Source organism: Lissotriton helveticus, chromosome 9, assembly GCF_964261635.1.
Source record: "Lissotriton helveticus chromosome 9, aLisHel1.1, whole genome shotgun sequence".
Lineage (NCBI taxonomy): Eukaryota > Metazoa > Chordata > Amphibia > Caudata > Salamandridae > Lissotriton > Lissotriton helveticus.
In genome coordinates, this window is record NC_136070.1 from 729,311,956 (window position 1) to 729,326,821 (window position 14,866).

General features: G+C 41.1%; 1 protein-coding gene across 10 annotated transcripts in view; it reads left to right on the top strand.

The window, feature by feature from the left end:
• TOP6BL (TOP6B like initiator of meiotic double strand breaks) overlaps positions 1 to 14,866 on the top strand; it is a 2,208,219-nt gene that overhangs the window by 913,299 nt on the left and 1,280,054 nt on the right. The window contains exon 11 of one of the 10 annotated variants that reach the window (XM_078660852.1): positions 1,536 to 1,650. The exons of the other annotated variants lie outside the window; for them this stretch is intronic. Within the exon in view, the coding sequence (XP_078516978.1) occupies positions 1,536 to 1,597 (62 nt within the window). The 3' untranslated portion in view covers positions 1,598 to 1,650. Of the gene's footprint in view, positions 1 to 1,535; positions 1,651 to 14,866 lie in introns of those variants that run through there. 10 annotated transcript variants of the gene reach the window in all.

A 14,866-nucleotide genomic window follows, 5' to 3' on the forward strand; every position in this document is an offset into this window, starting at 1 on the left:
ATTTTTCATAATTGTCTCGAGTGGTGTAACATAAAGGTTGAATAGTGTTGGGCTCAGTGCTGATCGCTGGGGAACTCCAGAGGGCAGGGAGAAAGGCTTAGATGTAACTTGTCCATCGTCACAATATGTTGCCTGTTAACCAAGAAGGATTGGAGGAGATCTAATGCTGTATCCTCTAACCCCAGACTTCGCATATGGTCAGCCAAGATCTCATAGTTGACCATATCAAACGCTGCATAGAGATCCAACAAAATCAGGGCTGCTGTCCCTCCTATGTCTAGCATTTCCCGAATATCCTCCGTAGCTACCACCAGAGCAGATTCAGTGCTATGATTTTTTCTGAACCCGTGTTGTGTATTGACCAGTAGAAGGATTTTCTCTAGATACTCTGAGAGTTGTTGATTCAATATTTTCTCGCCCAGCTTGGCAGCAAAGCAAAATCTTGATATTGGGTGGTAATTATTCTGATCCAGTGCATTCAGATTATCTTTCTATAACAGGGACAGAATGGAGGCAAGTATCCAATCAGTAGGAAAGGTTCCTCCTGCAAACATGTTGTTCAGAATATGGCCCAGATATTGTGCCACTTGTGCAGGGATCATATGAATTATTTTAGGGGGACAGGCATCTTGAGGCGCCCCAGATTTAATTAGTGGAATTAGCTTTGTTAGTTGCTCTTCTGGAGGGGCCTTAAAGGTGGAGAATCTGGTTTTACCCACTGAGGCAGTTAAGGCACACCCATCCTGTTGACCAGCTACCCTCTTCCCTGAAAGATTATTAAAAATGTTAGCAACCTTTTCTTGAAAAACGTTTGCCAGAACATCACAGATATTTTGATTTATTACTGCATGGTTAGGGCTAGCTGGTGTTATCAATTTTTTCATAACTAGAAAAAGGGATTTGTTTGCATGACAAGCTGCTTTAATATGTTCAGTATGAGGTTTTTGCTGCTAGGATACTTTATATATGCTCAGCTAGTATATTTTTGTAGATGTTTTTCTCCTCTAACCCATAATTTATTCTCCATTTTTGTTTTTGTCTTCGACAATCCTGCCTTGAGATCCTAAGATTTTCATTATACCAGGGATGGGATACTTGTTTGGCTACTGTTTTATGGTTGATTGGTGCTCCTATGTCCGGGGCTGAGTTTAGCCAGAGCGAAAAGTTTTCAACATTTAGCTTCAGGTCATCGGCCAGTTGCCAGGGTCCAGGGGGGATGGCGTCTCTCCGTTCGGCCGGCCGAAATTTGTGCCAGGCTCTACTTGGGGGTTGTTGGATAGTATTTCTGTGCATGGTGAATTTCTCAGTCTGTATCTGCCAGTTAACTGCTCAGTGATCGGACCAGGTGAGAGGGAGAGATGGGAGTAGAGTAATAGCCGAATAGTTGGAAAAGATCCCATCAAGTATATGTCCTGCCCTGTGCGTGGAACCTTTAGTATTTAGGGATAGTTCGAATGCATTCATGGTATCGATCAATTTTATGGAATCTGGGTCTATTTCACCTCCCACCTTTCTTTCTGTCCTTACTTTCACAGGATTTCCCGGAGCTTACCTGCCCCAAGTACCTAAGTTTGTTGTGGCTACCTGCAACTCCTGAGATACAATAAAACAGTATATATCACTGCATACTCAAAAGCAAGTAAAATGGTGCATGGGAGGATGGGGGAGGGGCTTAATATTTTTATGTTCACTTGATAATGTTTTGCTGACAAGCACATAAAAAACTCTCTGTTCAGAGTTTACATTAAACTGGCACTGTTTTTTCTTGTTGGAATTTAAAACTACAGTAAAAGATATGAATCATTAAAAACTCAATTGGTTTGAACTTCCACTTTAAAAGCAACACTCCCCTTTAAAATAGATTTAAATCTCTTTCGGCCATGCTCATATCAAGTCTGTATAGCATTGTACACTGTGTCCAATAAGTTTTGATGCATGGGTTTTCTTGAAAAATGTTAACAAGTTAAACATTTCACCTATTTATTGCTAATCAATCCTTGTCTACGAAACTCTTGTGATGTCTGTACAAATGTTAATTCTAGCTCTTCTGTACATCTCTTCCTCTGAGGGTTTACATATGAACAGATGTCTGACATTTTTTTAAGAAAACACTGTTACGCGTATTCAACAAAGCATTATTGAGTACACAATGTAGTACTCCTGTAGTACTACCTTACATACTCATACATAATATCCACTAATCCCCAGCTGAAGAACTTTGCCTAAACCTGCTCTACTCCACCATGAGTGCAAACAACTCTTCATGCTGAGGCCTACTTTTTTAGTGTAACTGCAGGAGGGATAAAGCATCTAAAAAGAAATGGAAGAAAAAAAGGAAAAAATATAGGAGAAGCACAGGCAGGTACACTCAAATGCTAAAACATGCCCACAAAAGATTAAGATGAATTGTTGTTCTCAAAATTAACCTCCACTTCTACTCGAGTAGTACCACTGAACAGGTAGGATCAAATCTACTCCAGCCAAGACTTCGAGTGAGCCACACATGGGGGTTCATTAGGATGGCGGGCGGATTGCCCCCGCCAGGCCGGCGGTAGCCACCGCCAGCCTGGCGGGGGCAATCCGCCCGCCATCCTTCCCTGTATTCCCCCGCCATATTAGAATGGCGGGGGGACCACGGTGGAGCAAAACACCGCCCGCCACTTTTCCGCCCCGGTCGCATTGCGGCCGGGGCGGAAAACGATTAATATGGTGGCGGTGTCTATGAGACACCGCCAGCCATATTACAATGGCAAGTGTGCAATGCCTTTCCGCGGTGGCAATGCCGCCACGGAAAGACAGGCGGTGTTCACTCTGGGGGCCCCCTGTGGGCCCCCAGAGTGAAGGCCCAAGGGGGGTGGCACACGGGGGGGAACCTGTGGTACCCCCCGGCATTTGCATAATCAAAGCGGCAGGCACCGCGCGGTGCCTGCCGCTTTGATTATGTAAATGATGCAAAGCATTTATGGTATTGTGGCGGGCGGAGCAGAGAGCTCCGCCCGCCACAATACTATAAATACAGGATGTGCCCGCCACTGTGTCGGGCACATCCTAATGATGCGTGAGGGACCCCCGCCCTTAGGGCGGGCGGGCCGGATTTCCGATAGGATGGCGGGCGGGCAAAGCCCGCCCGCCATCCTAATGTGCCCCATGGTGTGCAGACAGAATATTGAGTTTAAAATATCGAGTTCCACAAACATCGAGTCCGAAATATTGTGGTTCAGAAATATCGGCTGCAAGAATATCGTGGTCAAGAATATCGACTTAAGGTAAGGAATATCGTTTTTAAAAATATTGAAGTGTTTAATATCGTTTTCAAGAACATAGGGCCAGATGTAGGAGGCCATTTACCGACCGGTAAATGGGTATTTGGTATGTAGGGGGCCATTTTAACAGATTCGGTAAATTTACCGAATCGGTAAATTTACCGAATCTGTAAAATACCGAATCTGTATTTTTACCGATTCGGTATCGGCCAGATGTAGGTGGGACTCTTCAGAGTCCCTAAGGCCTTACAGAGTCGGTATTTTAGCACCCAATCCAATTGGGTGGTAAAATACCGATTCCAGGTATGCATGCACATGTGTGCATGCACACCTAGCCATGTGACAGACAGACATGCCCTTAGGGCATGTCTGTGTGCCACATGGCAAACATGCCCGTCTTTGGGGTGCTAGAGGGTGTCAAAGTGACACCCCCTGCACCCTTGCTAAAATCGGTATTTACCGATTCTGTAATTACAGAATCGGTATTGCCCATTGATTCCTATGGGCTTCAAGGCCCATAGGAATCAATAGGCAATACCGATTCGGTATTTACAGAATCGGTAAATACCGAATCTTAACGATTCGTTATTTACAGATTCTGTAATACCTACATCTCCCCCCTTCATATTTACCGACTCTTAAATACCGAATTGGTAAAATTCGGTATTTAAGAGTCGGTAAATATGAATTACCTACATCTGGCCCATAGTTGTTAAAAATATTGATTTTTTAATTAGTAATATGTAGTTTAATATATATTTTACATGTAAGTGATGTATGTTTTTTGTATAAGAATTGTTTATATTTTTAATATGTGTCGAATTTGTAGTAGTTATTAAATTTTTTTTATTTGAATTTTGCATTTTTAGTTCTGTAGCGGGTTGTGCGTTTATAGGGGAATAGGGTGGGAAGTAATTTAATTATATTAAATTAATTGATTAATTTTTATTTATTATTATCTGTTTAGTTGAGATGTTATAGTGTTAAATGTTTAAAGTAATTTATTATTTATTAATTAATAATTTGATGTCAATTAATAAAAAATTATTTAATTTGTTGTTAATTATGGTAATTGTGTAATTAAATTTAGCTGATGAATTAATAGTTGGTTGTTAATTAATTATGATTAAATAATTGGTAATTAGCTATGGTAATTGTGTAATTAATTTTAGATGTTTATTTTGGGGTTTATAGGGGTGAAGGGTGTTATATGTTTTTTTTTTATTAATCATTATTTGTTTATTGATATTACTTAAATTAATAAAAAAATTATTATGGCAATTGTGTAATTAATTGTAGGTGTATGTTGTGGTGTTTGTAGTGGTAATGGATGGGAAGTAATTTGTGTTTAATCAATTAATATATAGTTGTTAATGTTAATTATTTTATATTTAATTTGGGTAATTGTTTATTTTTTGTGTGTTGTTTTTACTTTTAAAGGGGTAACGGTGGGTATTAAATACATTTTAATTTCTTTATAATTAGTTGTTAATAATAATGGTTTTTAATTTAAAAATACATTTTAATTTTTTTTTAATATTTTGTTGTGTTGTGGACATTATAGTGTTAAATTGTGTGTTAATTTAAAATGTTGAAGCGTGTTGGTATTGGGGTTGTGTTATACTGAAGGAAATAAAATAAATACATTTGTGCATTAATTCATGTTTTTGTTAGTATTTTCTAGTTTAAAAGAATTATTTTTAAATGTATTTATAATTTTTTATCTAATATGTGTAGGTATGTAATATATGTAATTCATATTATAATATGTTTTCTTTTTATACATAATATATTTTTGTTCAATTTTTAACATATTAATTTATTTTATACGTTTTTCGTAATTTTCAATGTATATATATATATTATTTAACTCTCGGAGTCTGAATAGCAATTTCTGCCTCTCGGCTATCCAACACTTTCCCTACTGTTGCACTCACTAGAGTTGGAATAATACACTTTACTCCTCAGCTATCCAACACTTTCTCTACTGCTGCACTCCCTGGAGTGGGAATAGTAATTTTTACCCCTCCTCTATCCAACACTTTCCCTACTGTTGCACTCACTGGAGTGGGAATAGTAATATTTACCCCTCCGCTGTCCAACACTTTCCCTACTGCTGCACTCACTGGAGTGGGAATAGTAATTTTTACCCCTCCGCTATCCAACACTTTCCCTACTGTGGCACTCACTGTTGTTGGGATAGTTATTTTTAGGTGTGTGTTTTAGTGTTTATGGGTGTAAAGGGTGGGAAGTAATTTATTTTTAATTGATGAATTAATAGTTGGTTGTTAATTAATTGTGATTAATTGGTAATTAACTATGGTAATTGTGTAATTATTTTAGGTGTTTATATTAGTTCCGTAGCAGGTTGTGGGTTTATAGGGGAATAGGGTGGGAAGTAATTTAATTATATTAAATTAATTGATTATTTTTTATTTATTATTATCTGTTTAGTTGAGATGTTATAGTGTTAAATGTTTAAAGTAATGTATTATTAATTAATTAATAATTTGATGTTAATTAATAAAAAGTATTTCATTTGTAGTTAATTATGGTAATTGTGTAATTAAATTTAGGTGTGTGTTTTGGTGTTTATGGGTGTAAAGGGTGGGAAGTCATTTATTTTTAATTGATAAATTAATAGTTGGTTGTTAATTAATTATGATTAAATAATTGGTAATTAACTATGGTAATTGTGTAATTAATTGTAGGTGTTCATTTTGGTGTTTATAGGAGTGAAGGGTGTTACGTGTTTTTTTTGTTAATCATTATTTGTTTATTGATATTACTTAAATTCATAAAAAATGTATTATGGCAATTGTGTAATTAATTGTAGGTGTATGTTGTGGTGTTTATAGTGGTAATGGATGGGAAGTAATTTGTGTTTAATCAATTGATATATAGTTGTTAATGTTAACCGCATGCGCGCTAGCGGTTTTCCCGCTGTGCGCTGCATTTTTTCAAAAGCCGCGTTACATGATGAGCTCAGCTCGTCATGAGCGTACGAGCGTCGTAACTCATGACGAGCTGAGCTCGTCATGAGTGCGGAAGGGGTTGATTATTTGATATTTATTTTGGGTAATTGTTTATTTTTTGTGTGTTGTTTTTACATTTAAAGGGATAACGGGTGGGTATTAAATACATTTTAATTTATTTATAATTAGTTGTTAATAGTAATAGTTTTTAATTTAAAAATACATTTTAATTCTTTTTTATTATTTTGCTGTGTTGTGGACATTATAGTGTTAAATTGTGTGTCAATTTAAAATGTTGAAGCGTGTTGGTATTGGTGTGGTGTTATAGTGAAGGAAATAAAATAAATACATTTGTGCATTAATTCAAGTTTTTGTTAATATTTTCTAGTTTAAAAGAATTATTTTTTAATGTATTTTTTATTTTTTATATAATATGTGTAGGTATGTAATATATGTAATTCATATTATAATATGTTTTCTTTCTATATATATAATATATTTTTGTTCAATTTTTAACATACTAATTTATTTTATACGTTTTCGTAATTTTCTATGTATATATATATATATTATTTAACTCTTGGAGTCTGAATAGCAATTTTTGCCTCTCGGCTATCCAACACTTTCCCTACTGTTGCACTCACTAGAGTGGGAATAATACATTTTACTCCTCAGCTATCCAACACTTTCTCTACTGCTGCACTCCCTGGAGTGGGAATAGTAATTTTTACCCCTCCTCTATCCAACACTTTCCCTACTGTTGCACTCATTGGAGTGGGAATAGTAATTTTCACCCCTCCGCTGTCCAACACTTTCCCTACTGCTGCACTCACTGGAGTGGGAATAGTAATTTTTACCCCTCCGCTATCCAACACTTTCCCTACTGTGGCACTCACTGTTGTTGGAATAGTTATTTTTACCCCTCCGCTTTTTGTTTTTTTATATTTTAAATCAATGATGTATCTTTTTATTCTTTATATCATTTTAAACTTTTAACATAAATTTAAAATAATAGTTAATTAAGTATTTTAAAGTGAATATCTGTATAAAATTATATTTTTTGTTTATCTTTTTTATTTAGTTTATTTGATATATTTTATTAAAATGTATATTAAATTCATTTTATTTTGTTAAAATTAGTCAATATTTAATATATATTATTTTATTTTATATTTATATAAAAGTCGATATTTTATACATCAATATTTTTTACATCGATATTTTTTACATTGATATTTATTAATCGAGGTTGTGTGAGTGAACCCCAAACCATACATGGCTCCTCATCAATTATGAGTGACAGCAGCTCTTCCACAATGGCGGAGGAGTGTCAACCCCCCACCAGCCCAAAAAGTTTAAAAATAAAATTGAATCAGTCTTGGGGCCAGGGACATCACGGGGTAAGTCACCAGGGGGAGTGGTGGACACTGCCTTAAGTGTTCATGTAGGTTTGGCCGGCTGTCTCAGAAGGCCAAACCAACATGCGCACTGAGCTGTTTCCAACCCGAGCAGCGTTGCTAGGTTTGAGAGAGCAGGCACAGGCTCCCAGTCTCCATGGGAGCGCAAATCCAGAGCACTCAGGCCAGTCCTGACGCTGCCCTCATGCATGAGAGCAGCATCAGTATTGGCTGCAGGGGAGGCTAAGAGCCTGTGCTGGAGAGGGGAGGGAAGCAGAACAGTGATGTTTTGGTAGGCGGCGATGACGCAGGTAAGTTCTTTTTAAAACTTTTTTTACTATTTCGTTCATCCATCCATCGCCCGCCCGCCCCGCACTATGCTAGCACACCAACCACTACTGACTCTGAAAACACCAGCATGCAACAATAAACATAACATTAGTAGAGAAGATTTATTGCAACAAGTCTTCAATCATGTTCAACACAGCTGCTTGTGTAAAGAGGGGGAGTACAAATTCCAGACCCCACCATACCCATCAGTAGATGAAAGTCTCTACAGCATCAACCGATCAAACACAGACTGCCTGCATGAAAGACAAGTCACAGCCCAAACCATTTTTTTCAACATATCAGTTCATATCTTTTTTGCCTTTCCCTTCATTTTGAGGAACACATACTTAACGGGGAAAGGAGATTTACAGACAGAATGTCTACATCTTTAGAATGTCCATGGGAGCAGTCATTACAATATACCACTTCCCTGCAGATGTGATTCTTGACATGGGTGCAGACTGGGAGCAGGAGCTCCTTTATGGATAGCCTACTCCCAGGCCATCCCTGCACTTATCAAAATACTGACTTCACTCCATTTCCTGTTCACTCAATAATTCCAGATGGCCGCAGGGGACACCTTGGGCAAGCCACAGATTTCCTACAGACAAGCCAGCCATGGTGCTTGTGACAGGCATTCACATGCATCACCAGCCAACAGCACCAGCTTATCGCAATGCCACAGTTCATGGCACAAAAATAAAGGGAAGCAAGGTATGAAAATGCTTTTCCATGATCCCCTTCACTCAGATATTAAAGGCCATGATTTGCACTCATGTGACACTTCAGCTACTTCATCGGAGGGGACACCATTTCTACAGCAAACTCCACTAGCACTCTATCAACATACATGTGGTCTGCGACACCAGGTGCTGTTTCACTGACATATGTGCTGCCTGTCCTGGATGCACACACAACAACTACAAGTTCCAACAGTCCCCTTTTGCACATCATTTAGATGCTAGGGATTTCTGTGACATGTGGCTACTGGTAAGTTTAACTACTCACACTGGGATTACCTGTATAACTGGAGAATGACATCACAAAGTCACTGATAACATCAACACACATTATGTGCATATATTTAGAGAATGCTGCATTCTCAAGATAACTGAATCCTTCCTGTTACCATGCATGGCATCGCCATTCACTTCGAAGAGTAATACTCCAGATTCATTGCCTGTGTCCTCTACCTCTGTGTATTATCACGGGGACCATACAAGTGATTATTGTCTATATACTTATACATAGTAGAAATTGAAAGATATCTAATCACACCTTGCTTTTACTACTTGTTTCTCCACAAGATGCCATTACACTAGCCACCCCCTATTAGCGTTGTGAGGTTGCCCATAGATAAGGAATATTTTCCTCTTCATCGACCCCTCTCCCTAGGATAAGACGCCGCTCTTCATGGATTATGCAACCTTCTTGCATTGATTAATTAATCAACTAAAGAGGGGAACTACGCAAAAACAATTTTACTTGTGGCGATCCTCTTGTGACTCTGTGGGCTTCTACCTGCTGCCTTTAGGTGACACAGACCCTGCTGTTCGCCCCGCCGCGCTAGTCTGCCTCCCGCCGCCGCACTTCATCAACATCCTTGTGCGGCCGCAGTGAGGAGGGGGGGCCGGTGGCACTACCAAACTATAAAGCCCAGCAGCCTTAGCGGCCGGAAGCCGCGGCCGGGACAATCGCGCCAGGAGGCGCTTAAATCTCTGCCTCATTTCCCACGTCGCGGGAGCCCCGGGAGAAGTCCGAGACAAGGGCGGGACCGTCCGAGGCCGTCACAGGCCGGAGGTGGCCGGGCCGGGCTGGGCCACCCCCCTAACTTGCCAGGCAAAAGTGGTGTGAGGGACTTGGATTCAATTAACACCATTTTGTTTATGTAACACCTAGACGGTCTTTCATGTAGTGGGATTTTCCATATAGCCGATTTGAAAATAATAGTAAGATACTAGCTTCCAACAAGGCCATGTCGGCAGGGAATGGGAGAAAAGCCTCACAAATTCAAATAGGAGGTAGTGTGGTAGGGACATTGGATAACTTCATCACCCGAGCATCAGTGGTACTAGAGCGAGAGATCGTGCTTGTGGAAAAACGACTATCTTTGGACCCCTCGGGTTCCAAACGATCGTCGTTGGGCAATATCCAAAATGCTATTTCACCTGAAAAACCTATTTCGTCCAGAATTAGTGGGATTAGCTCGCGAAGTCCAAGTCTAGGTCAGGGTAGCTATAGTACTCTCTCCTTCTCAGCTACTTCCCTAGATAGTCCAGTATCTCCCGAGGTTACTTCACCCAGTGCTGACAATCCGGCGTGGTTGGATGTGCTGAGAAATGCACAGGTATTAGAAAACCCCAAGACGCAAGTAGGGAAAAGGAAGAGGGCTGGGGAGAACCAAGCAGAGAGCAAGCCAAAAATTCCAAGAATGTTCCTTAAACCGCCAAAAGCAACCCTTAGAACTAGCAAACCACCAGACAATAGTCCCATGGCCCAACAACCTGTGCAATCAATAAACCTAGGGGGTGGGGATAAAAATGGGATAGTACGGGACACACAATATGCCAATGATCCAGGATGTCTCCTTACCCAGATGGAACAGTTGTTAAAGTCACTCGTTCTACCCTTGATAGAAAGGATGAGGGTTATAAACCAAAACCTGGAGAAAATTCAGCGGGATACCACAGAGAATACTCTGTCACTAAAAAAGCTTTGTGACAGTGCCGGGAAGGGGGATGTAATGAATGTGCGGACCAAGTTCAACGGGGTTTCACCGGCACCCCCTGTCCAGGCACCAACAGCTCGCAACATAGGACACCCTTACAGTATTCAGGGCCCTAAGGAAGGGAGGCCCACCAAGCAGATGGTGGTTGGTAAGCCAAATAGCATAGAGGGTTCTAACAAGTCTGTAAACACTGTTACATCTAGTCCAATCAGACCCGGGAGTAAGGTTGAAAAGAGTATCATTGATTTACCACCACAGGCAACGCCTCTGGTGGTAGTCTTAGGCAATGTACCGCCTCTAGTTGAGGCCAAAAAGAGGACTATAACCAGTTAAAAAACAAGGTCACCCACTGGCTAGTTAATAATACCAGGGAAGGGAAGGGAGTAGGACAAAATGTGATCATGGTCCGACGAGTTTCATGGGTGGGTAAGTCTAAAAAAACAAATAATGGTGACTGTATTGTGGCCAATTTCAATTCTAGGTTTGTAGCAGAGAGAATCCTTGGGGATGTTGAATATTGGGGGGGATCCCTTAGCTCAGGTATAGAGATTCTGCCCCTGGGTTCCTTCTATAGGGCTGACCAAGAAGAGCATTGCAAAAGCTGGAACAAGCGGCAAATTCGTAGGCCACCCCTTAACCAGGGACATCAGGGTTGGGCTATTCCACGATTGAGCGCCCAAAGGGCACCAATGGGAGTTGGGCTGGAGGATCATCTGCAACTTGATGTATCCAATCGATATGCTGTCTTATCTGGCTTAAATGATTGCGATTGACGCACCAAGATTTGTAACCCTGAGGCACCTCTGGTAGGCTCTGTGGAAGAAATATCCCCGGATCTGGTAGCATTTGGTGGTCTAGGGGGTAAGCCTCCAGGGAAGAGGATGAATCTGGATAATGATTTACTCCTACTGGATATGGGGGCCTGTAATGATACTCCTGTGAGGGATCAGAGGGTAAACGAGGAGGTCACTAGTATTATTATTTTAGAAGGGGGTACTTCTCCGATCAATTTTGCCCTTGATCTAGGAAAGGTCCCAGACAGGCTGATGGAAATAAATCGACCATCTGATTCAGATTTTGCAGGGTTAAGTCAAGTGGTCAATGGTGTGGGTGGAAAGATTTTGTCCTGGAATATTGCTGGGCTTTGCCCTAGATTGCAATCGCCAGAGTGGCTTTCTTTTGTAATAGGGTTCGACGTTTGTCTCTTTCAAGAGACTTGGGGCATGTGAGCCCCTGTTTCTCCAGGGTTTCTTAAATTTTTGTATACCTGCAACTTAGGGCAAAAGGGGTCGACCAAAGGGGGGCTTAACTGTATGGGTACGACAGGATCTCTTCGAGAAAGTCATAGAGTTACCTACCAAGAATAAGGATATCCAGCTGATTAGGCTCTCAGTTGGTTCTCTCGGTGTCTTGGACATCTATAATGTATATGTTCGAGGGACGGGGGGATTTAAATCCCAGGCTTTAGTGGCTTTGGACTCCCTGATAGGGTTGCAGCCAAGCATGAATAATATAATCATTGCTGGGGATTTAAATATGACCTACGAGCCCATAATAAGCGGTGATTGGCACGCTGGTGATGAGGAGGATGTACAGTGAGGAATCCCTAACCTAGAGTTAAAATCAATCTGTAGGTGGTCAGAAAATATCATCCAAATGAATGGAATCTGTTGTGAGAGGGGGCTCAGAGCTTTGAATGGAAGAACCAAGAGTGACGTAGAAGGGGCGAATACTTTTGATAATGGTCGCTCAAGAAGCAGGATAGACTATGTTATTTGTAGTCTGTCAATTTGGCACCGTATTGATGATATGAAGGTGGTGACAAGGCGGGAGAGTGATCACAATCCCCTATTTATCACACATAGTTTGTGGGGGGGAGTGAAAGGTGGTGAACACAGGGTGGTGCAGCCTTTACTTGAGACTGTCCCGACAAACGACATGAGGCGGGTAAAGTGGGGACGAGTCAAAATGCAAGATAGTGTTTTGGTAAATATTAACAAGGAACTGGACAAAACCATTGCTGCTATGGCTGGTATTCAGGGAGTAGAGGTTGACATGCGGCAAATCACTAGACTCCATGAGATATTTTTTGAAACCATAAAGGGTCATTTTATTAAGGAAGTACCAAAGTCGGCAAGCAACAAGAGGCATCCAACAAGAGCGGGGTGGTACAATAAATCCTGCAGAGCGGCGAGAGCAGCCCTTGGTGTTGCACTAAAGAATAAAGATCTCACAGCTGTTAGACAGGCAAGGCAGAATTAAAAGAAAACTATCCTTCGGGCTTAGGAAGACTGGGACGAAGTGCACTGGCAGGCCCTGAAACCAGCCAGTGCTTTAAAAGACTCAAAACTATTTTGGAGTATTGTCAAGTGGGGGATGGATGGTGGACTTGAACCTTCTGTCAACTATGTATCGCAGGCAAGTTGGGTCGAACATTTTGGTCCGCAATATACATGTAGTCGGGAAGATAGGCTCAGGGAGCCCATAATTGCAGTGTTCAGTATAGATCCACCCTTTACTATTGGCGATGTGAAACGGGAACTGAAAGCTGTTTCACGAGGAAAAGCACCAGGGCCCGATGGGGTACCAGCGGATGTCTTTCTGCAAAACGAAACGCCCTGGGATCTGTATATATTAAGGTTGGCCAATGCTATAGCACAGGGTGTCCCGGTACCGAGGTCTTGGCAAGGGGCTGTAAGAATCCCTATTTATAAGAAGGGGGATAGAACGCAGGCTGGGAATTACAGGCCCATCAGCCTTATTGATACAATACAAAAGGTTATTGGGAAATTGACCCTAGATAAAATCCTAGGTTGGGTAGAAAAAGAAAGAATCCTATCTCCATTCCAGGCTGGTTTTAGAAAATCAACAAGTACCATAGATCAGGTCTTCCGGTTTATTTTATTACACTGGAAGACTGTTTTGCTAGGGAAAGGTAGTATTTATGCTGCTTTTATTGACTTGCGAGCAGCATTTGATTTAGTGCCCCGAGCCAACTTGTGGAATATATTGAACAAGTTGGGTATGCCACTTGATATCCTGACACTGGTCATTAGACTACACGAGATGAATCATGCGAAAATACAATGGGGGGGGTATGGGCAAGTCAAGCCAGAATTTCCCGTAGAGCGTGGGGTACGTCAGGGATGTGCTATGGCCCCCACACTCTTTTCTTTATATATTAACGGGATAGTTAGGCGTATGCTGTCAGAATCTGTAGACGCCCCCACTCTGGCTGGAAAGAAAACCCCGATTTTGTTTTTTGCTGACGATACTCTCATTGTTTCAAAAACTCCCAGTGGATTACAACGGGGGCTAAGGATATTTGAGGATTTTTGCACTGACCACGGGTTGGAGGTAAACGTGGCAAAAACTAAACTCATGGCATTTAACCCTCACAAAAGTCACAAAGGGGATTTCTTCATAAATGGGTCAAAAGTTGAAATGGTGTCAGATTTTGTGTACCTGGGCATACACATCGCCAAGGGCATTAAGTGGGAGAAACATGTCCACATGGCGGCTCTGAAACTTTGCCAAAATGCAGGGGCAGGACTGATTGAGCACAAGAAATCTATGACTAAGCCAATCCGGCCAGCCCTCCAAGTCTATGAGGCAAAGGCCCTGAGCTCTGCAATATATGGTGCCGAGATATGGGGGTATGACAATCTGGCGGCCCTAACCCTTGCTGAGAATAAATTTCTCCGCAATCTTACCAATCTACCTAAAAGTGTACCAATGAAACCCCTACGATATGATTTAGGTAGAAAAGCTGTAGTAGGCATGGCTAGATTGCGCCCCATACTATATTGGCGAAGGTTGTGGGTAACACCTGATCTGGCCCACTATGCCCAGGGTTTTTTGGATGTAATTAAGAATGACCACTTCCACAAGATCGCATGGCTAAAAGACCTCTCTAAAAACCTAACGGAAATGGGAATGAAAGGGTTGTGGGAGAACCCCGATACAGTCCCATTCCCATCGAAGGTTGCTTTAAAAGAAAAATATTGGGAAATGATTGAATATCGTAATTGGAACATTGCCGACCCCTCCTCTATGGAGGGTCATTTCTTAGATTGTAAAGCTTTCCCTAAGTTAGAGCCATATTCGGATGGGATTTCAAATCCCGGGGACAGAAAGCTTTATTTCCAATTACGAGCAGGATCACTCCCAATA